At 38.0% G+C, this 27137-nt stretch overlaps 1 protein-coding gene across 7 annotated transcripts in view; it reads left to right on the forward strand.

The window, feature by feature from the left end:
- The window catches only part of GPAM (glycerol-3-phosphate acyltransferase, mitochondrial), a 47287-nt gene extending 20363 nt beyond the window's left edge, over nucleotides 1-26924 (forward strand). For 6 of the 7 annotated variants that reach the window (XM_039553567.1, XM_039553566.1, XM_039553565.1 and 3 more), the window contains 19 exons: nucleotides 787-909; nucleotides 3869-3942; nucleotides 6792-6905; nucleotides 8097-8246; nucleotides 8952-9048; nucleotides 10058-10194; nucleotides 11502-11601; nucleotides 12338-12550; nucleotides 12926-13039; nucleotides 14951-15036; nucleotides 15973-16088; nucleotides 16853-16923; nucleotides 18055-18319; nucleotides 18824-18966; nucleotides 20309-20386; nucleotides 21142-21282; nucleotides 22032-22221; nucleotides 22331-22389; nucleotides 23559-26924. In XM_039553567.1, the coding sequence (XP_039409501.1) occupies nucleotides 787-909; nucleotides 3869-3942; nucleotides 6792-6905; nucleotides 8097-8246; nucleotides 8952-9048; nucleotides 10058-10194; nucleotides 11502-11601; nucleotides 12338-12550; nucleotides 12926-13039; nucleotides 14951-15036; nucleotides 15973-16088; nucleotides 16853-16923; nucleotides 18055-18319; nucleotides 18824-18966; nucleotides 20309-20386; nucleotides 21142-21282; nucleotides 22032-22221; nucleotides 22331-22389; nucleotides 23559-23675 (2388 nt within the window). In that variant the 3' untranslated portion in view covers nucleotides 23676-26924. The remainder of the gene's footprint in view (nucleotides 1-786; nucleotides 910-3868; nucleotides 3943-6791; nucleotides 6906-8096; nucleotides 8247-8951; nucleotides 9049-10057; nucleotides 10195-11501; nucleotides 11602-12337; nucleotides 12551-12925; nucleotides 13040-14950; nucleotides 15037-15972; nucleotides 16089-16852; nucleotides 16924-18054; nucleotides 18320-18823; nucleotides 18967-20308; nucleotides 20387-21141; nucleotides 21283-22031; nucleotides 22222-22330; nucleotides 22390-23558) is intronic. The other variant, XM_039553570.1, reaches the window with a different exon arrangement.
- Nucleotides 26925-27137: the final 213 nt, after the last annotated feature.

A 27137-nucleotide genomic window follows, 5' to 3' on the forward strand; every position in this document is an offset into this window, starting at 1 on the left:
CTTCCACTTAAAAGTTCTATTTTAAACAACATTTTGGTTTTGGTTTGGTTTGTTTCTGTAACTTCTCTTTTAATACTGAAAGTAACTTCCCTCTCAATAAAATGCGTAGTTTAAAAATGGCAACCCAGTCCTCATTCTCAGGCAAGCAATAATTCAGTAGACTTTAATGAAAGCAATCAATGTCTTTGAAAATATACTTAACTACAGTTTTTGCATTATGTCCTAACACAGTGAGTGAGTTCTGTGAATGCAGTCACTCTGGATTTTTTTGTTCTGTAATCTTCAGATAGACAGTGTAACTTTGGAGAAGGCACAGGAGTTCCTGTCACTCTGCGTGAAACTGCTGAAAGTGCCTACGGAGTCCATGGAGTTAATGTTTTGGATACATTGAGTCTTCTTGCAATTTTTCAGGGTGATGTTCAGTTGAACCTTAAAATACATTGCTCATATTACAAGCACCTTTACATTATTGACAATGTAGTGTACTGCTAATTTCTTTCACTTTCCTCAGCTGGCAGTTTCTTTGCTGTTTCTTAATTACAGTTATCATTCCTTTTAAAATTTTGCGTGTCAGCCCATGCAGCAGTGCTTAGATACGTAGAGTACAACACTGAGATTTTACTTCTGTTTTTCTAAATTGTAGAAAAACCTTGGAAAAAATTGTGCTTTACACAACCGAGGGGTAATTTTTTGTGTGCCTCCATCAACTCCTCTTCCTCAAAGTTTTCCCCTACACAGTAAAACACATATTTCTGCATATTTACACAGTGGTCTTTTGTTCTGCAGGGAGAGTGTAACTCTCGTCCCACTCTCTTCCGATCTGCCACTTTAAAATGGAAGGAGGCTCTGCTGAGCAGGAAAAGGCCGTTTGTGGGACGATGTTGCTATGTATGCACTCCCCAGAGCCGGGTAAGAAGATTATGGAATGGATTATGTCTGACAATAATGCATAGTTGCAGCATAATGAAGTTGCAGTAGTTTCCTTACTTTCAGAATTAAGGTCGTAATGTTTCTACTTTATAAAGTGCTGTAGTTTTTCACTGTTGTTTGTGGTTGCATTTAATTTGTCATGGAATTAAAGAATGGCACACATCTGTTGTGATGCTTGGTCTCCCACCTCTCAGTGCAGACTTACTCCTTGCACAAAACTCTTCAGCTCCTCAGAATGATCACTGGGACATGGGATAGCAAAATTATCTGGTCTGTTAGATTAATAATAGGAATTTGGTGCATAGGAAAGTGTGAAGGTTTGCTTTTAGGACACTTTAATTCTCTATCCACAGAAAGATACAGTTTTGAAACTGAGCAGTATGGTTCCTTTCCAACTTGCTCAGTCCTGTACTTGAAAGAAAAGTTAATTTTCTACACCTGGCTGATTCCTTGCCTCTCTGCCCAGCCTGGAAACAAGGACTGCCAGTTGTGATAGTGGGGATATTTGTCTGCTGGGAACAGTGTCAGGATGGCTCTAGAGAAGTTGTGCAAGCTGATTTAAAATATGAACTTTATTGAACTGCACTGGGCAGGCTTTCTGTAAGCTCAAGATGCAAAATGCTGATAAATGGCATAATGCAATTTGCAACCAGTTCATCTTGTAATTTGACTATGTGTACACCCTGGGCTTTGGATTGCACTCAGTTACACCTTCACTGGCTGGGCTAGAGTGAAAATTTGCTTTACTCTTTGACCAAAGAGAAGTTATTTCACTATTCCTCTGCTAGAACAGAAAATTGCTGCAATGACATACAAATGTGATATAGAAATCCAAATGTGCCGTGAAGGCTGTGTATGGTATGGGCAACAAGACAAGCAGTTAGATAAACTGAGACTACTTCAAACAGATAAGTCAAGTGTTTTGACTTACGAAAAGGTATATGTGAATCCTCAGCTTAGGGCTTCATACATTTATTAATTAGCCTGTTAGTAATTAGGCTGTTACTCTCAAACTGGGAGTTATGCTTTAAAAATAAAAATCTTGTTCTGTATTTCGTCCATTTAGTAAGAGACTAATTAACTGTCCTGAGATCCCACTTAAGAAAGGGGCACAACCTATTAAGCCCTTTATTGCCTTCTGCTATAAGGAAAAAATACCATCCTTGCATAGACAGTAACTAAGAAAATCCTCTCATTAGATTCCAATTTTTTTTTTGAGCTGCCTTTTTCATTATTTTTCTTAAGGAAAAGTAGTGAATGAGACAAATTTCCTTAAGTGTGTTGGCCAAACTAACAACTTGCCAGGGCTGAGAGTGGGAAGTCTTGCTTCTCTCTCTCGTTTTCCTTCCTGTTCTCCTGAGGGCTGATCAAGTTCACTAACCAAGCAGAAAACTACCTGCTTTATTCATTCAGTCTGTCTATCTTAGTTTCTTTGTCTTGTCTGCATGAAGGTGGGACATTAAAGGGTGTGCTAGATGTGCTGTAAGTTAAGAGGCGAAGGGTAGTGATCAGCAGGAAAGGCCAGGATGTGGTGGTGGGAACTGGGCTTCTTCTTTGTGCCAGCAGGGACATCCTGAATTGGTTCAGTTGAACTCACCACATGCTCTGCCTGATACAGGATTGGAGAAGAGTTTAAATAAGGAAAAGCTAAAGTATGGCATTACAGCTGGAGGATGAGTTTCATAGTGAGGTTTAACCTGATGCTTAGAGCACGGGTATGGACTGGTATAGACTGGCATTCAGTGATACTTAACTTTTTGTTGATTGTTTGGGAGACCAAGAACAAGTCACTTTGCTTCTCTTTGCTAGAACATGTCATCAGCTTATAAGATCCACAAAAAAATCACCAGTGTATAGTCAAAGAAATTAGCACTACCTTGAAGTTTCCTCTTAAGAGCTTAGAGCAACAATTGGTTGATTGTACAGTCCAGTTGTGCTTTAGCTGGGAGCAGGAGACTCTGTGCTCCTGCTGTAGCACATCATTTCTACCTGATTTGCAAATGACATAGCACGGTCATATATTTTAATTCTGTGGCAATGCTGCATCCTAAACAAAATACAAATGACTCTTACCTGACTCCCATAGCAGAGTTGGTGGTGAGGCTGTTATGCAGCTCTCCTATTGCTGGTGACCATCTTTCTCCTTTGCTGTCCTTTTTTTGTCTTCTTTGACATGTACAGTTACAGTAGTTTTAGCTGTAATTCACTGCTGACAAGGTACCAGTTTTATAATTATGTGTTATTTAAGTAGAAAGAAATCAGCCTCTTGGTCGAGGTGTTTACTTGAAATATGGAAGAGTAAAGTTTAGGTCTTCCTGCTAAGGAATATTTGTTGTGGAAGTGCTCCTAAACTCATCCCAGTTAATACCTTGGCTTGTGGAGTCTGTAACAAGGATCTACAAGGCTGGACTGAGTTTGTTGTTCAGGCAGAGCAGGAATGTGGAGATTTGCCACCTAACCATGGATGGATATCCTGACCCTTGGGCTACTGTTACATGATCTGCTGGCGAACTGGATGTCTCAGACTGAGCGTCAAACGCTCATGGTTACACTAATGCTCAATGTGGCTTAATAAAGTTCTGTCTCAAAGAGGAGTTCTGTATTATGACAAGTCCTGGTTTATATTACATCAGAATCTGATGAAATGTTGTGGCTTGAAGAGTGTAACCAGTACAACCACACAGTAAAGCCTAGAGAATGGTTTGAAAGTACTGGACGTGGGAACAGTGACTTGAATTTCATTTTCATTTCAGAACAGTTTGTGTACTGTATAAGCAGGTTCAGCACTAAGCAGGTTCAGCACTTCTCTGGTTTGGCTTTGCTTATAGTATAAATGAAAACCATTGCATTATCTTATATTTTATGGTGAATGTAACAGACAAAGCTATTCTTATGTAATGAAGTAGTCCATCAGTCTTCTTTTTTCTTGGTTTTACAGGATAACTTCTTCAATTCTAGTATTCCTTCTTTGGGTCTACGTAATGTCATATACATCAATGAAACACATACGAGGTAATATAGCAAGTGTTGCTTTTGCTTTTAAAATTCAGTGTGTTTTGATTTTATGACAGGGAAATCTCTATTATGGTCTGGACTGAGTTAATATATATTGGGGTCCTAAAATGCAGAAGTTTGGTGCTGACTTCAGTAGTATACTTGTTAAATCTGGCTGTGTGTATTTGTGAGCTGAGCAAAGTCCTTTGAGGTTATAGACAAGTAGTGTAGGGGTCAAACCTGTTTCACAAAAAAACAGAGCACCTTTAAATTCTTTCTCCCTTAGTGCAGATGGCAGCATCTGTAGCATAATGGTGAGGGGACTGGATTTATTCCCTTGTGCAGAATGACTTCAGCCTGCATTAATTAATTTACTAAGCAGATCTGCCTCACAATTTAGGTGTTGACTATTATCACTAATGGCAATTCAATCTAAATATGTCTTATGAGTCTGTCTCTTCTCTGCCTCAGTGGCAGAGTGCAGCTTCTGAGAAATGGGGTATAAATGAAAAAATCTAAAAAATGAAGACGTGTCTTTCCGCTATTGGAATCATATGTTGTGTTCTGGGATGAGGATATTGGAATTGCACAAAAATATTCTGTTCTTTGGAAAGTTAGTAACTCTTGCTAAGTTTTTTTTACAGTAATCATTAGCATAAGCAAGTCCTGCAGTGTTTGTTGTAGAGTCAGAGCAAACAAAGAGAGGCCAGCAGCCTGAAAGAAATGAGTCAAAGTGTCTGAGTGGAAGAAAGGCAGCATTGTGTGTGCTTGAGAGGGAGGAAGCTAATGTTAGAGGCTGTTCTTATTAAATTTGAATTAATTATGTTTTTTAGGAGTTGAGCTTCTAGTTTAGAATACAGAAATATAACAGAAATACTATATAACTTCTTAAAAATTAGTTTTAAAAGTCCAATGCTTGAATGGTTTTGAATGGTCAAAGTTACTTGAATTGGAAATATAAGGAGTAAAAAATATGGGTTACTGAATTACTCTGAAATAAACGCATTTAGCTCAGAATGTCATAGTGTGAAAATGGACAATTTTAATGAAATTCTGAGGTCCCATGGGGCTGCATAGTCACAGTTTCCTGGCCTTAGAAAGCAAGAGGTGTCCTCTTTTACTGCTAGCACGCTGTAACTGTATTGACATTATCATAGCCTTTGTCTGAGGTACAACTTCCAGTTTTAAATGTCTCGTGACTGGTCCATTCTGTGTGGGTTTTGTCTTCTCTCTTTGCTGTATGATCAGAAAACAGATTTTTCCAATTCAACTACATTGTGTCTAAGCTGTAAAATGAATGTAGAAGCTTGACAGATCCCTGCAGTAGCTGTGTGCTGTTGTGATATGTTCAGAGTTACCAAAATCGTTGTCCGAAAGAAGCATGTCCGTATCTTTGCTTTCTAAAAAAATCAATAAGTCTCTCAAACCCCAAAGAGAAGGGGAAAAAGGAAAAAGAAGCAATTAAAACAGTCACCAGTCTTCTTACAGCACAAATAGCTGGTCTGAATATTTGTGTAATCATTACGTGCTACTCTGTGCCCATGACTTGTGCATATGCACCCATCTTAATTACAGTGCACTCAAGGGCTTTGGCCTTTCACAGTGTAAAAGTTCCTTCTCATCTTTCCTCGCTGTTTTTAACACATGTATAAATTTACTGAAATGTGGTAGGGAGCTTTAACCACCAAAATCAGTAACTCGAGTGATGACAAGGGATGAGATGTTGGCGGCGCTCCAGCATGGAAACCACCATGAGCTTTGTCACCCACGGTTCAGTTTGGGACGCTCGCTGGAGCAGCAGCCAGCCATTGCACCAGCAGATCTCAGGACAGGGGTTTTACATAATACTTAGCTGCTCTGGGCTTAGGAATGGCCAGGATTTCATTTTTCATCCAGCTGTTAATTCTGCCCAGTCGCATCAGCTCTGCTGTTTGGGGGTCCCAGGAGTTTGGTTTGTGTAAGCGGTGGCATGTCCGCTCCTGACCTGGTAAATGAGGGAGGTGAGAAGAAGAATAGTAATGAATATCCACTGCTGGGGATGGGATGTAAACCGGTCTTGTGTCACATGCATTTTCTGTGATGTTTGATATTCCAAATAATATTTTCTCAGGTGATTGCTGCTTATATGATTTAGAGTAGAGGACAGAGTTAATTTAAAAAGAAGAGACTGTCTGCATAAGTTACCTTAAACACTTGAATTTATAGTGAGATTTACTGATTATTTAGTGGTTCTACTCTTGCTAAAACTTTGCTAGGAGAAGGTATGGAGAAGACACATAGGACTGGGTGTTTGAAAACACTGTAAAGGAAGAAAAGCTAACTAAAAAAGTGGATTTAGTTTTGGTGACTAATGCAAACATATTTTCAAAAGTGTTTGTGAGAGTTTACCCTGCGCTTACGTGAGCAGCTTTCCCAAGAGGACTCGGTGTTTCTTGAAGAAGTTGACAAACCTCTTTGCTGGGCATTTTCTTTCCTCGGTGGAAAGGGGCACCAAATTGGAAATCAACACTATTACTTCATTTGGCCTCGTTGAGCTGGGGAGTCAGTTCCAGTAGACAGACAAAATGTATATGCTAGTTTGGTTGCTACTTCCTTATGATTCTGTGGATGTTTTCAGACAGTATCACCCTGAATTGAAGGATGCAGACCCCAGTTGTCTCAGATGTTTTGTGCTATGTATCAGTTGTTTCATCCATAACACGAAGATACTGGCAATTTATTAGAAGATACAGAAGCCTTTAGACAGCCATTCATAAAACTCTACTTACTTTTGCTTCTTAATTGTATTTTTAGTTGTTTTTAATGCTACTTTTTTGACAGCGAAATATTTTGAGGATCACACTGAAATACCCTTCATGCTTTTGTAGGTACAGAGGGTGGCTTGCGAGACGCTTTTGTTATGTCCTTTTTGTGCAAGAGAGGGATGTTCATAAGGGTATGTTTGCCAAGAATCTGACAGAAAATGTGCTGAATAATAGCAGGTAAGATATTGCAAAATTTAATGTTTTTTACATTACCAGTACATTAAAATGTGAGTTAATTTAGAAACTGCAAGTTTTGAATATCAGACTGTTAAAATATTAGAAGATACAGTCTCTTTAGCACAGCCTTTCAGGACTGTAGCTTGCAATTTTAGCTGGAATAGTAAAAGGGGAGTTTAAGAATTACAAGTCTCTAAATGAACACTGTGTAGTGGGGGAACAGCAGACAGTACACACAAAAATAAATTGCTAAATGAGAGCTCTTCAAACTTCTATTTGTCCAATTCATGTAAATCATTACCACTGAAGTCATACGGCAGTCATCAGAAATTGTCAGTGTTCAGAAATAAGAGGAGAGCAGCATTTTGGAGTACCCTGAGTATATACCAGGAGAGTGCAGCAAAAAATGGAAAAAGGCTTTAGAATGGAGTATCCACCCTTAACTTTGTGGAGCTTGTTTTCTGTTTCATATGCCTCATTTTAAATGGCATCTTGAGCCCCTGATCAGCTGTTAAGGTATCAGTTTTCTTTGGACACAAAGAAATTCAACCACATGCTCACTCCTCGAGGCTACTTTTGTCAGAGGGCACAATCTGCCTACATTAACATTCCTAATTCTCCTGAATTTTTAATGCTTGTGTCCCATCTGAAGATGATAGTGTTGCTTTTGAAAAGTAAAACAGACTGTGTTGTGCCACAGTCATGGTATGTTAAACCACTTACTGTCTCCTGGGTGTGTTTTAAGTGGGGAAAATAGTCCTTAAAAATTTTGTTAGACTTGGTAAAACTGAGAATTCAAGGGGAACAATACTGTAGAAGTTCAAAAGAGCAACTGTGTAAATCTATCTAGTGAGGTCAATGAAATTGCTATGGCAGGCAAAAGAAAACATTAACAAAGATGAGATTGCACCTGTTCTCCCTGGATTTTTAACTTTATTAACCATTTAGGAAAATTGGCAGTCACTTAGTATTGGTACTTGTGAACTGTGTACATACTGTTTTATATGCTCACCTTTGAGCTCATTCAACCATCATCTGCCTGTTACATTAGAGCTTAGAAAACTGAATTAAATTTAATGCATTTGGAGTACACAGTTGTTCAGTGTGGATGCTCATTCCAAGCTGTTGTTGTGTGTGTCTTGGACTCTTCTGTTGTGGGACTGTCTCATAAACTTTACTTTTTAATGTTAGAGTCCAGAAGGCCATTGTAGATGAAGCCTCTGAACCAAGTACTCCAGGTAGTTTTGTTCAGACGGATCCTAAAGCTATCAACAAAGTGAAGAAAAAAGCTAGGAAAATTCTCCAGGAAATGGTAGCAAATGTGTCACCTGCTTTAATCAGGTAAGAACTATGTCTCATCAATATTGTCAGTGAGTGGAAGGATGGACAAGCTCTTTCTGTATAATACCAACAGATCTCGTAACACATTATGCAGAAATAATAATTACTCTAAAAATGCATTATTCATAAAAATCCACTTTCTAATATTAGCTAATAAAATAGTAGTTATTCTTCATTTTCAGATGCAGCAGAAGCACTCTGCCTTTCCAAGGAATAAATCTTACAAGATTAAACACAAACTTTTTCTTTTCTCAAATTAGTTTTGGTGCTAATGCTTAGACCAGTATTGGCATCATTTGTTGTTTCAGGCTCATATGGGCAAGAGCAGCTATCTGCAGCATCACAGACTGAAAGACAATTTTTCCAGTAGCCTATTCAATACTACAATTTGTAGATATGAATATCTCAGAGAGAGTCTTATTTTAGATAGCATCTTCTCCTGTGGTGTCTGCATTTACTACTAAGGATGATTTTGTCTCTGTCATGTTCCTAGTTCCCAGCCTTCACTGAGGTTGATAAAAAGATTTGTCTCATAACTGCAGGAGGCTGAAATATGGCTACTAACCATAGGGAAAACCTTGTTTGGCAATTGGATTTTACAGTAATTTTGTTTAAATATAAGTTATCAGATTAAAAGGCTTTGCCTCTAGTCTTACAGAAGCAGAAATAAATGAAGCTTTTTGAGTTGTGTTTGTTTTCCCTTAGGTTGACTGGCTGGGTGTTACTGAAGTTGTTTAACAGCTTTTTCTGGAATATCCAGATCCACAGAGGTCAAATAGAAATGGTCAAAGCAGCAACAGAGGTAAGGGAGGGTGGGAAAAAGTCCAGTAAGGTAGATTTCTGAAGTAGTTTCTAATAATGTTTGCAGCACTTCACTTTTTGTGAGAGTTTTCCTAAGTCTGTATGAAATGAGATTGTAGGTAGAACTGATGTGTATCTGTGAAATAGTGTTCTTAATTAAATATAATGCTCTGAGAGTTACATAACCTAAAATACTGTGTGAACTCTGGGTTTACCTTTGATTCAGGATCAAATTTTAACTGTCAGGCTGAATGATTATCTCAAGTAACCTGCATCCAACATAATTTCCAGTTTTTTGAGCTGAGATAGCCAGTAATAAATTAGTAGACCTAGTCAGGATTTTTCACTTTTACCTTGATTTAGAGTAAAAAACTTTAAGAAAAAACTTTTCCTATTTCTTACTAGCCATCTGTTTCCAGTTTCTCAATATTTATTGGAATTGGTCGAACAAACTCATAAATGCTACCATTTTCTTTACACTCAAATGAATTGACTCTTCTTGCAGGATTTACCTTAGAAATACTGATTAGATAAATGGAACAAATAAAAAAAGTTCCTATTATTTTCTGTTGTTTTTTGGATGCTGTGTTTGGGAAATGCACTATTCATAAATCCTTGCTAATATCTAATAGAAATACCAGTACTTTGGTGACAGTGAGGATTTCCACATCCCTTTAATTGTTTGATTGGTGTCTCAACACTGTGAGTCTGAAGAAACTGGGAGTATTAATCATTGTTAATGTAATGGATACAACTGAAAACTACAGTCCATGAAAACTAAGACTAAAGACTTGTTTTTACTTGGCTAAAGACAAGTTGCCTAAAAGGTTCTCCTTGTCCCAGCTGAAGGAAAACCAGGAGTAAACAAACTCAATTATGGTAACTGGAAAATACCATCAGTTCAGATAAGATGGTGCTAGCAATCTCAACAGTGGATTTAAGAAAAGGAGTAATATTTCATCTTTCTTACCAACTGACTTGTTTCTTTTTTCCTTCTCTCCCCACCACAGATGAATTTGCCTCTTATCTTTTTGCCGGTTCACAAGTCCCACATTGACTACCTGCTTCTTACATTCATTCTTTTCTGCCATAACATCAAAGCACCCTACATAGCTGCAGGGAACAATCTCAACATCCCCATTTTCAGGTAATAACCTCTCCTTATTTGAAAAAAGACTGAAGTGGTGGGATCTGACCCACTGCACAAAATGTCCAAGCGTAAAATTACCTGGCTGTTACTGGGCCATCATGTAGAACTTCTTCAGTTCCTGTAACATGTTCAGAGAGGGAGCATCACAACATCCTTCTGAGAAGATCTGTTATAACCTTAGTAGGGTAAGCAGAAAGGATATTCCTTTCTTGGAGTCTCAAAATGGGTAGGTGACTAAGGAAAGATGATACGGGAAAAAGAGTTGTGAATGGACAGCTCTTCATGCAGTTTAGTGAGCTGGCTAATGAGCAGCAACAGTACAGGGTGAATAATACTTTGTGAAAAGTATTCCACTTGAGTCTGTGTTTAAATTACATTTCTGGTGGTTGAAGAACATGAGGTATTTTGGGTATTATTTTGCCATTGAGACAGAATTTGGGCATATTTGATACCTAAAAAACCACACGATATTATAGGAAATTATGAGAAAAGAAGGGAAACACCTTGACTTTGAGAGTATTTTACATGAGTAAGTGCAGGTCTGTAATAATCCCAGTGAAAAAGGCATTCATACAAATTATCAATTAAAATGCTAGTTCTTAGGGCCAGCAGAATAAAGAGAGAGAGTTTAGCATAGATAATCTAACATTACTTTAGGCACTGGGAACCCTGAGTTCTGCAGCATTCAGCAGGCCCACGATCCATACACAGCACCCTGTCTGCAGAAAGAAGCACCCACGTTTGGTCTTTTGAGCCAGTAAAGGATTTTCTTGCAAGAAAATAACTTTATTCATCTTTGCTTCTGTCAAGCAGAAGGGATGTTGTCATGAGAACTTCTTGCTACACTGTGAGATAAATGCAGGACCATGCAGGTGGTGTAATTGCTGGTGCCAAGTGGGAGCTGCCTGCAGATTGCTCTGTTAAAATTAGCTGGCTGAGCTGATGCTGCAGCTGAGGGGAGTGTGCAGCACATGATGGGCATGGAGGCCATGCTGTCTGTGCACAGATTGGGGCCAGCTCAGGTTAACTCTTACATGGGTCACCAGCATCTCAGTGTGCAAGAATCTCCTGGTCAGTGGTCTGTCAAGGCAGTGAAATGGAGCAAGACAGGGTAAAGAAGCCTGTTCGTAAGTGAAACAGAGAAATACTTGTGTAGTCCCATCATGTGCAAGTAGTGTAATACAGTTTAGTCTTTAAGAATTTCAGTTATTTGAATCCTTGTTGTGTGCAAGGAATTTTTTGTGGATGTGTAGTAGTTTTCTGCAAACTGAAATCAGTGAGTATAATCCTTCTTTGGTGTGTAGCACGTTGATCCGCAAGCTGGGAGGATTTTTCATTCGACGGAAGCTGGATCAGAATCCTGATGGTCGTAAGGATTTCCTGTACAGAGCTTTGCTCTACGTGGTGTGTATTTCTTGTCTTTCTTTCTGTAGGTAGTGTTTCACTTGGGTGGCAAGTGGGAAAGTGAGCTGTATCACTCTGTATTTATTGCTTTAAATTTGTCTGAAGTTTCATGATGCAAAAAGGGGATTTGTTTTTGTATGAAGTTTTGAATTTATAGAATAAAGAAAATTGCATGCTCAGCCCCTTTGAGGATGAGCAGATTTCCACCTTGCATAATCCTTATTAAAGAATGTGGAGTTAATACTCTCTGAGTTAACTTATGCTTGTTTCTCTGATGTCTTTTGTTGTGAGGCATCTCTACCCTGATTCAGTTAACACAATGGAAGTCTCTGTTCATGATGGGTTGATGTAATCTTTTGTGCCATTCAGTGTAGTAGCTGTATTTACATCTTGGAAGATGGGGTGTTCTGGGGAACCAGAAGGAGAGATGAATGCAAATCAACTGCATCAACTGTTGTTAGAGATGCTTTTTGAACAAATGTCATCATACTGCTTGTATATTGATGCAAATTCAGTTGCAGATAGGTCTGGGTTTGTGTCAGGCATTAGTTAATTACTGGGGTTTTTTCCCACAAGTATTCATGCCAAGTCGTGATCTTCCAATGCTTTTGAAAGGAAAGGTTTCTGACAATATATTTGAAATATAATTATATGTTATTATATATATATAAATGCCAATATAATTAGACTTAATTTAAACTTTTTTTTTTTTCTTTTCCAATCCTTTTGTATTCAGCACATAGAAGAATTGTTGAGACAGCAGCAGTTTCTAGAAATATTCTTGGAAGGCACACGGTCTCGAAGTGGAAAGACATCTGGAGCTAGAGCAGGTCTTCTGTCCGTGGTGGTGGATGCTCTCTTCTCAAATGCTACTCCTGATGTCCTAATTATACCTGTGGGAATCTCCTATGATCGCATAATTGAAGGTCACTATAACAGTGAACAGCTGGTAAGAACAATCAAATGACTTGTTTTGCCTGGGGGATTTTCTGCTTATGTGCAGGAAAATGTGTTACATAGTTAAATGTTATGCTGGTCCTCTGTCCCATGGACCTGGGGTTAGTGTTGAGGCATGAATCACAAAACCTCTCTGACAAGGAGTGCTGAGGTACAGGTGACACACTTCTAAATGCAAGTTCATGACAAGTAATATGTTCAAGGGGATATGTATGGAGAAAAATAGTTCTCTAGATGTACTTGAAGTTACAAGGTGTGTCAAAAGCTTTGGCCTTGCTTTGTCTGCTGTTGCGTGCATTTTAATTTTAAACGTAACCTTTTAATTGCAAAGTGGAAAAAAAGCAAAACAACCACCTATATTTTCTAGGGCAACCCTAAGAAGAATGAAAGTCTTTGGAGTATAGCTAGAGGAGTCTTCAGAATGCTGCGGAAGAATTATGGGTGTGTCAGAGTAGATTTTGCACAACCATTTTCCTTAAAAGTAAGTTTGGTATCTTGAAGGTCTTTTTGAAAGTTTGATGTTTTTGGTGTTTCAGTAGTGGGATACATTTATTTCGATTTTCTCTCTGTGGGTTATGATCACTAGCGTTATCTGCTGCCGTCCATTCTGGTGGGACAAAAGTATCCCTGTTTTTGATGAATGTGTGAGTCTTTGGACTCAGCTGAAATAGTCTCAGAGTTGATATATTAGTTTTGAAATGGTCTGAGTATTCTTACTTGTGGAGTTCTTTGTTTAACAAGCAATCTTTAAAATGATCTTTATACCTTGTATTAATTCTTTATGTTGTAGAGACATTTGAAGGAAGCTGAATACTGTTTTCCAGTTTAAGTAATTTAATGACATACGCTATGGTTGAGGAAGGGCATTTTTCTCGCTGGGTTTTTAAAATTGCTAAGAAAATTAGTAGCTATAAAAGTGTCATGGGTAGTATATCATAAAAATCTGTATATTCTTTGAAAGTCATTCATTATTAGTTCACAGCTATTACCTACACTACTTCACCATATACTGTTCTGTAGCTTCTCAGAGAATGGGGTCATGTGGCAGTGTCTGCATTCACTTTAAATTTTCTCCGATGTCTTTGCAGAATCTGCTGGTACAGATTTCACTAATCTGTATTCTGCCACAGTATACCTTATTTTTAGTGTAACTTTAATAAGATTAAGCACTGTAACAGCAACTTATTAGAACATTATTCAAATTAATTAGGTGTTCTTCTTTCTGCCCTACTTCTCTCAGAAAAAGCAGTAGGTTAGAGAGCTTTGGAGGGTTCGGTTACCACAGCATGAAATTATTGTGACCAGCTGCACTGCATTATAATTAGTGTAGTAGGGAAAGATACTAATTCACTTCCAAAGGAGAAGGCTTGGGCTCTTCTTGGGAGTTAACAACTCTTCTTGGATCAGTGTAAGGAAAAGAAGGTTATCTGCCCTCTGAATCTAGTGAAATGCTAATCACTCTATACCTTCCCAGAGCCTCTGGCAGATCTCATTTGTACCTGTGTTCCTTATTGTGCTCTAGAATGGTGATAAATTACATAAATCATTAGAGTGTGCCTTAGTTCAGATTTGCACAAGTGTAACTTCAGTTGTGTCACTGCAGGTTTTTCTAAAGCAGATGAGCTTTGGGGGTTAATTTGTCTGCAGTTCTATGAGCACAGGCTTGGAAGCAGAAGAGTGTGTGAAAGAGGCTGTGAAAGTCTTTTAAGCAGCTTTTCTGGGAGGGAACTGTTTTCCTGACCAGCAGGTTAAGTGGCTCTTTAGTTTCCCATTCTTTACAAAAACTGAGGGAACACAGTGTCCTGAAAACAGAATAATGTAAATTTTAACCTATAAGGAGAGGAGTTTGGCTTTAGAGAAATTTGGGATTCAGGAATTCCAAGCATGCGGTACCCTGCCTGCTTCCTGGGGGCTTTAGTCTGTGTCTTGAAACTGGAGTTTTGTACACTCGTGTTTACCCCTGGAGAAGTTCTCTATCCTGGCATTTGCAAGCAGTAATTACAGTCTCCACGTTGGTTTTGAATGGGCTTTGCTCTCACTCATGTTAATGAGGAAGTTCTCATTAATTTAATCCCGGAGCAGCTCATCTCAAAGGAGTTGTTCACAGCAGGGTGCTGACAGGGGTTATGTGTTGTTTTCATTGCAAGTTTTTTCATGAAGTACAGATTCCTTGCTGTGGGAAGTCTGCTTTGTGCATAACATAAAGTCAAAAGTGAATAAGCTGTTGAAAACTTTTAATATCTCTGACCTTATTACTGCTTGTTTGGTGTGAGCTATTTTTGGTCATGGTTTCATTTTTGAGTAATTGCCTTTTTTCTGTAATAGCATTATCAATTGAATGCAAGAATAGGGTGGAAAATGTACAAAAAATAACAAGTCTTTTTTTTAACAGGAATATGTAAACAGCCAAAGCCAAAAACCTGTGCCTGCTTCTCTTTCTTTGGAACAAGCTTTGTTACCAGCTATACTTCCCTCAAGGTAGAGATTTTTTTTGGATGTTGTTGAAAGGCAGGACAGGTTGGGATTTGTTTGTTTATCTTTTTAGTGTTCTGCATTACATTCCAAGCAGAGCTTGAACTGCCCATGGATAATCTAATTGTTTATAGAAAAGTGCAAAACTTAGGCAATTACAACTATGCAATTTATTATAAGAGTTAGATTCTTCCTGATGAGCTCTGTTTAAATAAATTCAAGGAGACTTTTTAAATTTTTTTTTAAATTTTAGTGACGTCTGTTGGTTTGTTTATAAATTTTATGGAATAACTCAGGGAAAAAATTACATGCTTACTGTAAGTGAAGGATTTTTTTAAACCTTACAAACATTTCACAAGATTTTTGGAATAATTCCAAAGCAAATAGGACCTGGGAGTGAGTACTCCTTGTTTTCAAGGAGGTGACTGTCACTCAGAACTGAAAAACTGCTCAAGGGTTAGCTCTGCATTTGTTACATAGATACACATTTTAGTTGTCTTTTCAGGACTTACACAAACCTGTGTGGTCCTGGTAGAGACAAAGTCAGTCCTGTACCTTTAGAAAGTTCTAAGTCCATACAAAAGACCATTTCTACTTTGTAGAGAGACTGGGCTCTGTCTTTTAGGTAGATTTGCTTATTCTACTGTTCATATTTGTTGAAGGAAAGCGAGCAGTTGGTATTGCAGCAAAGTTGTGAGTAGCCATAGAAAATGGTTGCAATTTTTCTTATGGTAGTCTTACTATGGATTGTTTTTTAGTGCGAAGAAATAATCTGGAAAGGTCGGTAGAGCTTTTTCCTTGATAACATTTTTCTGCCCTTACCAGACTATAATGGTATTTTGTGCTGTGGTCCACTTAGTATATATAAAAAATCAATTTAGATTATTTTACATTTTGATAAAAATCTAAATGTCATCATGTCAATTTTTATTCTGTATTCAGACCCAACGATACTGTGGATGAAGGTGCAGAGGCCTCACTGCCCAACTCCAGGGATATCACCAGTGAACCCTTCAGAAGAGAGCTGATATCCAACTTGGCTGAGCACATTTTGTTCAGTAAGTGTTGAAGGGTATCACTACCACAGAATCATAGAGTGGTGTGGATAGGAAGGGGCCTTAAAGATCATCTTGTTTCAACCCCCCTGGCATGGGCAGGGACACCTTCCAGGTTGCTATCAGCTGCCTGTTTTGTTTTGCTGACTGCATGAATTGTCTGCATGGTAATGTCATACTTCCTAATTGTCTCCATTCAGGTGATCATTTAATGACTTGCATGATCTTGACAATTCTCCATCCTTTGTCTTTCTCCTTCCTCTTCAAAGTTTAATAAACTCTTTTTCTGATCAAGTAGAAGATTTTTGTTCTGTTTGTTGGACTAGTACACTAAACTTTATGTACTCTGAAGTGCTTGATTGTCATATTGATACACTCACTCATTTCTTACCTCTTCATGCAAGTAGTTATTGGAGTGTCTTAATGGCTTTATTTAAGGTCATACATGAACTCATCTAGCTGCATGGACCAGTGTTGCCAGGTTTTATAGGTTATGTGATATATGCTTCAGTCAGTAGCTCTGTAGCTTGTGGTACAAGAGATACACGGAAAGTAAGTATTTAAGCTTTATTTGGCCTTCTTACTGAATTTAATCTGATTACTTTAATATTGTTTCTTGATAGACATGATACACTGTATTTCATTTGGTGGGTTCAGTTCCGTGCCCACATCGCTATTATTATTTTTTAAATAGTGGGTGCTCTTTCATTTGTAATGCTGTTCTGAGTGTCTCAGGGCCTTAACAAGTTTATCTTGTTCACCTCTAGCTGCTAACAAGTCCTGTGCTGTGATGTCTACCCACATTGTTGCCTGTTTGTTGCTGTACAGACACAGGGAGGTAAGGCTTCTGTGCTGCTTAAATAGCCAAACATTGCTTTGGCCTTGATAACTTACTAAAAAAAAACAGTATGGATTTTACTATTGTATTATACTGATAAAAGAAGAAAGATTAAAATTTAATTTAATTTTAAATTAAAGTGGATTTGAGGTAGTCTGAGTGCTGATATTTTAGTTAGCAGTGGGTGCTTGAACACAAGCATTGATATTGATGGGATGATAATAAATGCTTATGTGGAAATAGATCTTTGTAATTCAAAATGTTATGCCTTTCTAAAAGATTACATGGGTTTCATTTATTGTGTTAGGATTGTTTTTTAGATCTCAAAACACATTCACTATTGAATACTCTAGAAACTGTTCCATTAATTTCCAAATTGATTTTGCTGTTCCTCAGTACTAAAATATTTTATCACAATGGCAGAATGATACTAATGTTTACCTGAAGTCTTGTGCATGAGACTTGGAAGAAATTTTTTTCTCCTACAAGTTTGTTTTGCATTTTTTCTAAAATTCCTTCTCCTTCTAATCTGAAGCTTTTATTGCATGTAAGTTGAGAATAAATGGAAAAATATTGGTCAGTTGTATAATCCTGCTTGTGGAGGAAGTGTCACCATTCTCTTCAGTCCAGTCTTTCCAATTTCCTAAAATAGTGGAATCAAAGAAGCATTTTACAATGTGATCTGAATCCATCTTGACAGAAAACAAGAAAAGGAGGTTCCTGAGGAAAGGCTTTTTCCTCATGTTCCACAGCAGTTGTTCAGTTCTGTTAAGTGCAATGTTCCCATCTAATTGATCATTCACTTTATAGCATAGGTAACAGAAATATGGTACCTCTGGCATGGCCTTGAGGTATTCAAGTCTCTGCAGACTGTGAAATAAACCAAGAAGCAAACAAAAATCTTGCATCCCCAAATAGTTGCATGGCTGTAAAATATAATTGCATGTAATTCAAAACATGTGGAACTGCTCATCAAAACCTCAGTGAAAATCAGTTTTTCTGCTATGACTATGGTGCTTGGGGTTGTTGATAGTTAGTGTATTGTGTTTGATATATACCTGATTATGTAGTTTACTGGTAGTCTCCTATGTAGAAAAATTGTTTAACTTTGTGATTCTGTGTTTATTCTAGGGAACTGATCTTTCCAGGCTGGTAGAAGATTTCTTCTCCATGAAGGAGGAGGTCCTAGCCCGTGACTTTGACTTGGGATTTTCAGGGAACTCGGATGATGTTGTCATGCATGCCATCCACTTGTTGGGGAACTGTGTAAATATCACAAACACGAGCAGAAACAATGAGTTCTTCGTCACTCCCAGCATCACAATACCTGCTGTCTTTGAACTCAACTTCTACAGCAATGGAATACTTCATGTATTCATTAAAGAGGCTGTTATTGGTATGTTTTGGGGTTTATCAAGGAAAGACTTTCTTGTAACCCTTGAAGTCAAAGTATCTGCACAGAAAACCTCATCAGCTTCTTGTGTTACTTACTTTAATATATTTTTTCACTTCCTGTTTCAGCCCATGTTTACCTTAACAAACAATTTTAAAGCAAACTTATATTTTGTTTGTGGAACGTTTCTATTCTTTTTTCCCCTTATCCTTTATCTTTCTTGGAAGTATTTGTGTACTGGTCACTGCCATAGGCAAAGCACTATCAGAGGTCTGTGCCAACATGGCAAAACCTGTGCTTTGATGAGCAGTATTTTAATGAGATTTTGTTTTGATCTGACATTACTGGACACAAAATAGTGGTGAATTCTGTCTGTATTCTTGAATGGCATGTGTAATATTTGACTGCTTTTAGCCCTCAGAAGTAGACAAACCAGAAGTTTGAAGTTTCCTTTGCCATAAAGCTCTTTGGAAAATTAAACTTTGCCTGTGTTTGTTCCTGCTCCAGCCTGCAGCCTTCACGCGATTCAGAGCAGGAGGTACAGAAATGGTACCAGTGCTGCTTCTCCCAGTTTGATCAGTCAAGAACACCTGGTCCGAAAAGCTGCCAGCTTGTGCTACTTGCTTTCTAATGAATTCACTGTATCTTTGGTAAGTAATTGCATTAATTGCCCAGGTTTTTTCCTGCTTGTTCCTTAAAAATTACAGGATGCTTTCTGCAAGTGTCCCAGCTCTGATCTGTTCACTGTCAGCGCAGTCTGAGGGTGGTGGGTACCAATGGGTATCACACACTGAGTGCCCCCTGCTGCTCCTGCAGCTGCTGAAGTGGGCAATGCTGGGCTGGGGCTGGAATATTTCTGCTGTGCTTTAGGCCTTTCCTGAGAAAGGCAGCATTAAGAAGCCCACCTCGAGTTGTGGGAAGCTGAGAGAACAGCTTCTCTAACGTATTTTGTGTCACTCATGTAATTGGATTATCACAGCTGTATTTGCATTCTGCCCAAACTATTTATTTTACGGGGTTTTTTAACCTAAAGAAGCAAAAGTCTTTGTGAGTACCCAGCTACTATGAGTATGCACAGATGATTGAAATTATGTTGGGAAGCAAGGCTCCATATTCTAAAGATATCCCTTATTTGCATAGGAGTGCAGTACTCATTGTGCCACACCTAGTACTTAGTTGCAATTTTAAACATGGCTTGACTTCAGTTTTTGTTGTGTTACAAAACACTGACAAGAGCTGATGTTACCTTATTTTTCAGACACTGCATACTTTCAATTTTAAGTGCTGAATGTTCTTTTCTCTTATGTGTAGAAGTTAATTAAAGTTCTAGAGATTCTTGAATCAGTTTTTAAATTTGTACTCATATTTGGCTGGTGCATTTTAACAGATGCATAAACCAAATTTAATATTTTTGTCTGGGCAGTAATGTTAGCTCATATAGTGGAGTTCTTTAGTACTATTATCCTTCTGTTTTCAGAGTTAGTAATAGATTATTATTTTTTTAACTAAGAAAATATTTCCTGGATGGTGATGAATAATGTAAAAGAGGTTGTTTTTGTTTATTCAGTTTCAAAACACATAAGAGAATTTCTTGAAAGTGTAGTTTCCTTTAAATTCCAAATAGGTCGCTGTTCCGAGTTTCAATAATTTTAATTTTATGATGATTTTATTCCAGAATTGTTAACAAACTAAAATTTGGTTAGAGGCTGTTAAAAGGGGAGAATATTTAATGTGGCTTTCTACCAGTGGTAATGCATTTCGGAAAAATCTTGGACATGTTTTAAATATCCTATTTCACTATAATTTTTTTTAATGTCTGCCAGGGTAAACACAAGAGTGGTGCATTGGGATTATGCTGATAAAAGTTTAACAACTTGCATAAAAGGAATAATACTGCTATATCTAAAAGGCTCATACTGAACAGGGAATGATGTTGCCATAATGGGTGTAATGGATGTGATTTTTTCATTGCATTCCTTTTATGTTGTGCAGCCTTGCCAGGTGATCTACCAAGTTTGCCATGAATCTGTGGAAAGGCTGATCCAGTATGGCATTCTTCTGGTGGCCGAGGTAAAATGGCAGAGATGCTGTAGGAGTTCTGTACTTTACTACGGGTAGTTCATGCTCCTTAGTTGTGAGACTTGTTCTAAATATACATTGTTACTGAAAGCTTGTAACAACGTGCCCAGGACTGAGACTGCTTCATTCTTCAATGCATAGGGTGCAGTCAGCCTGTGATGCTTCATGACTCTGTGTATAATTTCATTTTACCAATAAGGCTACTTAGGAAGACAAGTATTTTTGTATTGTCTTGAAACTTGGGATTTATTTTATTTTTGGAGCCCTTTCAAACGTAGCATAGCTACATGGATTTTTACTTTCTGCTATACAGGAGTCAGGAGTCCAGACCTTTTGTCATTCTTTAATTCCTTTGCATTGATCTCAGAATTACTGTAAAACTCCCCAAATTGCAGTTTTGGGGCTGCAGGGGAGTCACTGTGTGGTGCAGTTTGCCAGAGGTGCACAGTGCAAAGAAGACCTTAGGAGCAGAGGCAGCTGATTCAGCATATCTTTGCTTCATAAACTTCTTTTTGTGCATGCTAAACAAACCTTGGCACCCAGGAGGAAGCAAGGAAAAAAGTCTTTTTCACCAAATGTCTCTTTTCTAACCGTTTCTCACTGCTTCCTATAATTGAGTCTCACCTGCTTCCATTAAATACTGGTTAATAAATGCATTGATAAGTCAGATGAGATTATAAAATAAACCTATTGCTTGCCTGGATTTGAAGTTGTACCTATTTACCACCTTGTCTTTGAAATTTAAGCAGGATGATCAGGAGGATGTTAGCCCCAGTCTTACAGAACATCAGTGGAATAAAAAACTCCCTGAGCCGTTATCTTGGAGAAGTGACGAGGAAGATGAAGACAGTGATTTTGGAGAGGAACAGAGAGATTGCTACCTGAAGGTAGTATTTTCCTTAGGCTAATAATGTTAAACCCTCTTGTGAGAGATACAAATTGCTTTTTCAGGACAGGTACTGATATTTTTCTTTATTTGGGGTTTTTTTCTTGATTTGCAATCTTAGTTTGTAGTTTTTTTGTACAGTCCATAAAATACCTTTGTCTGCTTCCCATGAGGAAAAGAGCTGAAGAAACATCAAATAATCTTTACAGGGAAGAGCAATGGTTAGAGTCCTGAAAACTGATAAAGACTCAAGTATCTTGGTTTTATTCTTAACATGCACTCTAAAAGGGGCACATCTGACTGGTATTTATATTCAGCCTATATTCCACTTCATAGGCTGCTTATGTTGATTTTAGATACTTTACTAGTTTTCTCAGAGCTGACACAAACACTCTTTAGGATACTTGTTAACACTTGAAAACTTCTGTCCAACTCTGTGAATGTAGGGCAGCCCTTCTGTTGGCTGCGGAACAGCATGATGTCTTTAATTTTATTTTGGAAAAATAGTATAATACCATGGAGGAGGAAAAAATAGCATTGGTCTGTGAAGTTCAGTGCCTGTTTTGTCCCTCATGATAAACCTCTTTTCTTGCTACGCTCTCATATTGTGCTGTGCCACCACACTTGTTTTGGTGCAAGTTTTTGAGCTTTTGTTTTTCTTTTGGATGCTCTTTTGCCATGTTCTGCCTTGCAGGTCGTTTCTGGTTTCCACTGGTCTCTGTCACTGAACTTTTTGTTGCCTTTTCTTAGGTTAGCCAGTCTCAAGAGCACCAGCAGTACATCACTTTCCTGCAGAGGTTACTGGGACCTTTACTGGAGGCATACAGCTCTGCTGTCATCTTTGTGCACAATTTTAGTGGTCCTGTTTTAGAATCTGAATATATTCAGAAGCTACACAGGCACTTAATAAGCAGGACAGAGAGGAATGTTGCTGTGTATGGTATGTTGAACTGGTTTTGGAACTGGGTTTGATTCATTCTGTTCTTTCTACCACACGGTAGCCCCAATTGAACTGCAGTTTGTTTATCTCTGGGTTTTCTTTCTTGCAGCTGAGAGTGCTACCTACAGTCACGTGAAAAATGCGGTGAAAGTCTTCAAGGAAATTGGAGTAAGTGTTTGGTGCTCAAATCTGGTGACTGTTAAGTTTTGTTTCAATAAGGAGCACAATTTGGACATTTCAATGAATCTATTCAGTGTCAGTTTAAAATCAGTGAATGTATCTGCAGAAATGTATTGTGGGTTTGGAGCATTTTGGTTTCCTTCAGGCTGAGGGCTGTAAAAGAGAGCACAAGCTGTAGAACAGGGCACTTCTTGCCCCTGGGAAGGCCTGTCTGGATAGCTGGGTGACTAGACGTTTTTATTCACAGCAAGTGAAGTTCCTCAGTTTTACTCCATGTCTCTATTGGACAATATTGAAAGGCTGAGAGCATGTTCTGTGCTCAGTAACAGCTAAATTTAATTTTGAAGTCTACTTAAATCTTTAAAAAAGCATTAGTTACTGAATTTTGGCTTAGCAGTGACTGATGCTCCAGAAGAACCATCCTTATACACCTTCAGTGCTCACCATGAGGATGCAGGTGTTCTTAAGATAAACACTCAGTTTTGTACTTTACCACCAGTATTTTAAATCACCCATGTAGATGTTGCAAGTGAAGTGTTTTTCTTTCATCAGAATGGCATGGCTTCCTGAATGCCAGATAAGATATAGCATTATAATTTTGAAAGTTTTTGACATTTAGGCAAAATGTTGCTAGATATGGGTTTTGAAGTCTTTGCCTTTAAATTCTGATATATTTAATAATCCAAAATAGTTGGCCTAGTAAAGTTATCTTCCTGTAGACTCTTAATAGCTGTGAGGAAAGCACATTTTGAAGCCATCATTTTCCAACAGCAGCATAAACTAGCATGAAAAGTAGAACTAGATAATGTCTGCTGAGCATCTATTGTAGCATAGCATATGAGTTCTTTTTTTTAAAGTGCTTGCACTTTTGTAAGTGCCTTTGATTGCTTGTTTTATCCTTCACTGTTGAGTTTTGGCTGTTTATCACGCACTGTACTTATTTCTCAATTTCTTTTCTTCCATAACACTTGAAGGGCTTCAACACTGAGTGAATTCTAATAACACCTAAAGGCATTGCCATCTAAGCCTTCAAGAAATGAAAAGAAAAAATCTTGTAAATGAGGGAAAACTTAGTATAGACTGTAACATTTTAATCTCAGAAGAAAGGAGATTCCTGTACCATGCTGATGCTTACATGTGTTCATGTTGTGCTTTAGGTTTTCAAGCAGACTAAGCAAAGGAAAGACATCATTTTGGAACTCAGCACTACATTCCTACCTCAGCGCAATAGGCAGAAACTACTGGAATTCGTCATGAGCTTCATGGTATTATAGACCACACATTGCACCTTTGTCCAGGGACACAAGGACAGTTTTTGAGACTGTGGCAAAGCCTGGGGACATTAGCAAATCCTTCAAAGTGTAAGGTGCCACTGTCTGGGTAAGGCCTTCTCTGACTTGAACTACTGGAAGACAAGTGCCTTCTTACGTGTGCATTTATGGGTTTCTTACAGTCCCAGTCTTGTTGTAATACAGTGATACTCAGATGACACTTTGGATACAAGTAATTAAACATGTTGCAAAAAAAGATAAATTATTAGAATTAGATGTAAAAAAAGAGTGACTTTTATCAGTGTTACATTTTAAATGAACTTTTAAAGACTGTAACAGATGCACAAATACACAAATTGGTGTTCTGTAGCTAACCCTGAGATCTTGAGTTTAGTGGCAACACAGCTTATGGCTTAACCAAGTAACTTTCATTCCAATTCAGTTTTATTGTTTTAAATAAATGGTTTAAAAATTTTGCTTAGGCAGGCTATATACTTCATGGATAAAGCCATAGTTTTTCAGAAATATTAACATAAATGCCAAAATTCTAACGAAAATTACAGGTACAGACATCTGAGGATAACGATCATGTAGCAGGTGATTGTGAGAAATGTCAGCAGGCACACCTTGCACTATTAAAACTGTGTAGTGCAGTGGTAAATTGCACTAATCACTGCTGTCAGGAAGAATGTGAGAGTAGTGTTCTTGTTTTTATTATGGCATCTGTCATTCAGCCAGATGAAAGTCAGGTGACAGTTGCCTGAATGTGAATATCTTGTAAAATCTTAGATTATTATTTAATTGAAAAAAGAATACCTATTAAGTTCGGGGGGGGGAGTGTTTTCTTTTGTTTTTTTTAATTAATAGGATGCCAGATTTTTTTTAAGTGGAGTAAAGGCTTGATTTGGTGAAATAGGTTTTAATTTTGGCCCTAAAAATTTCAGCAATAACTTCGTCAGTTCAGCTTCGTAGTTCTTTGGAAACAAGTGTTCATATTGTATTCTGTTGTTGAGCAGACCTAAATTGGCATGAAGTAGTACCTCTGGAAACACAGAAATATAAACAATGTACTTTTGACTGTGATCTAACTGACGAAAAAAATTAATTCATAGGCAAAACTGAATGGCAAATAATTTCTGCCCGAGGAAACAGGACTCTGATGTTGCAATTTGATCCTTTTGCATGGAGAACTTGCACTGCAGATTTCATCTTCTCTTCATGTGAGGGCAGTTTAGATCGCAACCTGTAGTCCTGTATTTTAGTACAGCTGATTTAGCTGAAGCAATAACTTGGTGGAATGTGAAGCTGGTTTGCTTGTGAAATGTATTTTCCCTCCTTTATGCCTTCTAGATGAGGGAAATTAAGCATTTCCTTTGCTGCATTGCTTTGCTTGATTCTCACATCCTGGCCTTTTGAGCAGAAAATCTCCCAAACTTCATCATGTAATCTCTGTTGCTTAACACAAACATGGAAAAGCATACTTGAATCCCAGCACTTGCACTGTTATGCCAGCACAAAACTGATGCACACAATTAGAGTTTGTGGCCAAGGAGCTTGGATTTGTACTGCACATTTGTCAACAAAAATATTTCTGTAAATTTTTTTATTAAATGCTATTAATATTTGAAACCTGCAGTTTATAGTTTATTAGCATTCTACTGTTAGCACTGTGAGATGCATGTGTTTTGTCACTAAACCAGGTGCTCTACAACACTTAAAGAATTTCTGAACCAAAGCTACATTAATACGAATAAACACTGACCCTAGAGTCACTTGTTTGTGTTCTTGTGTCCTGCTGTCTCAGCAGGACAGTGACTACATCACACATCGTTTGTTTTGTGAAGGCTACCAGCTGTTTAGAAAACAGTTTCATCTCATACTCACTGATGTGCACTGTTTGTCCACCTGATGAATTCTCCATACAATGTTTGTTGCTGATGGCTTCCATTTAATATCAAGAAAGTCTAGGTGCTTCTGAATAACGAGCTCTCATAGTTTACTGCACTTCAGTAAATCTGAAGTGTACTAACAGCAAAGATTATACATAATTTTTTTTTTTTTAAATGAAGCAATATGAAGCAAACAAAACTTGAGTCATTTTATTAAGAATGTTTTTCCAACTGAGGCATTAGTTACCATAAAACCCAGGAGTGCTGTGGTCACTGGAGTGTTCTGGCTAGGTGTTGCAACTAAAGTCATTTATGGCTTACATTAAAAAAAAAATTAAAAATCTAAATCTGGTTAACATAAATCAATGAGTGGGTAATAATGCATGTGAATACACATTAATGAATACTTACATATGCAGGGGGAGGGGGCACCTCTAAAACTGTTTTGGTTTTGTATGAAAAAAAAACCTGCATGTGAGAGATTGGTACTATGAATCATATACCACTGGAAGCCTTTGCATTCTGCAGCAAGTGTGTATGTATATGTGTATATATGCTAGTGTGTATGTTCTGACACAAAACATCTATGCTTTCCCCTGAAATTAAAGCACAGAATGTAAAATTATCAGGCTGTAACAGTCAAAAAAAACTAAAACCAACACTTGCACTGTATTTACACCTTCAGTGTCTTCTGATTTTATTAACTTCTCATGATTCTTTTGCTGTTAGAATTCCGGGTCGAGTTGATTTCAGTAAAGTTAACCAGTAAAAGAGGAAGGACTGGCCCTGAATTACCACAACTGTATTTTAAGACTTTATCAAGACTTTCATGAGTCTTGTCATTCTTGTGAGCATAATACTCAGGTGTGCAAATCTTTCTGGGCCAGTGTCTTTCATGCTATGAGAAACTTAACCTTTCCATGCACATCCTGTAGATGTCCCGTTTTTAGGGTGATGATAAATGTAGAATTGCACTCCCCGTGCGGCCGCAGTGATCCCCGTCCTCACTGCCCGTAGTCCTGACTTTGTACTGACCCTGACAGTGTCCGGGCAAACGTGCCTGCTCTGGGCAGCACAGGGCTGCACTCACCCTCTCTGAGCAGGAACCACAGACACACACTTGCATTCAACTGCCTACCTGCCCCTCAAAGAAGTGCCCCTAGCACCACCTGGAAGAAGGTTGAGCTGGGAGGTGATGTAAAGATACTGTTGGTTTTGTGTTCCTGAGCTAATGAGCTTGGAACTGCTGACTGGAGAATGTTACTGTTTTACCTGTTATGTGTAATGCGTGTCTGTTGTAGAAGCACAGAGGTGTACTGGAGTCATTTTAATAAATTAAACCGTTTGCTAATATGACATTTAACAAGCTCTTCTAGTGTTATTTTGATTTTTGTTGTTCTGTTTTTTTAAATAACTTGCTAAGAGAATTCATTCAATAACTTCGTCCCACTGCAGGTAGTTTCTGAAATTAAAGCATTAAAATCTTCTGTTGTAGATGTATCTCTACCAGTGTATGTGCTGCAGCAGAGACACTTAAAAAGCAGGTTGAGGTGACATCCCAACTCCTGAGCCACTG

Source organism: Corvus cornix, chromosome 6 (assembly GCF_000738735.6).
Source record: "Corvus cornix cornix isolate S_Up_H32 chromosome 6, ASM73873v5, whole genome shotgun sequence".
NCBI classification, from domain to species: Eukaryota; Metazoa; Chordata; class Aves; order Passeriformes; family Corvidae; genus Corvus; species Corvus cornix.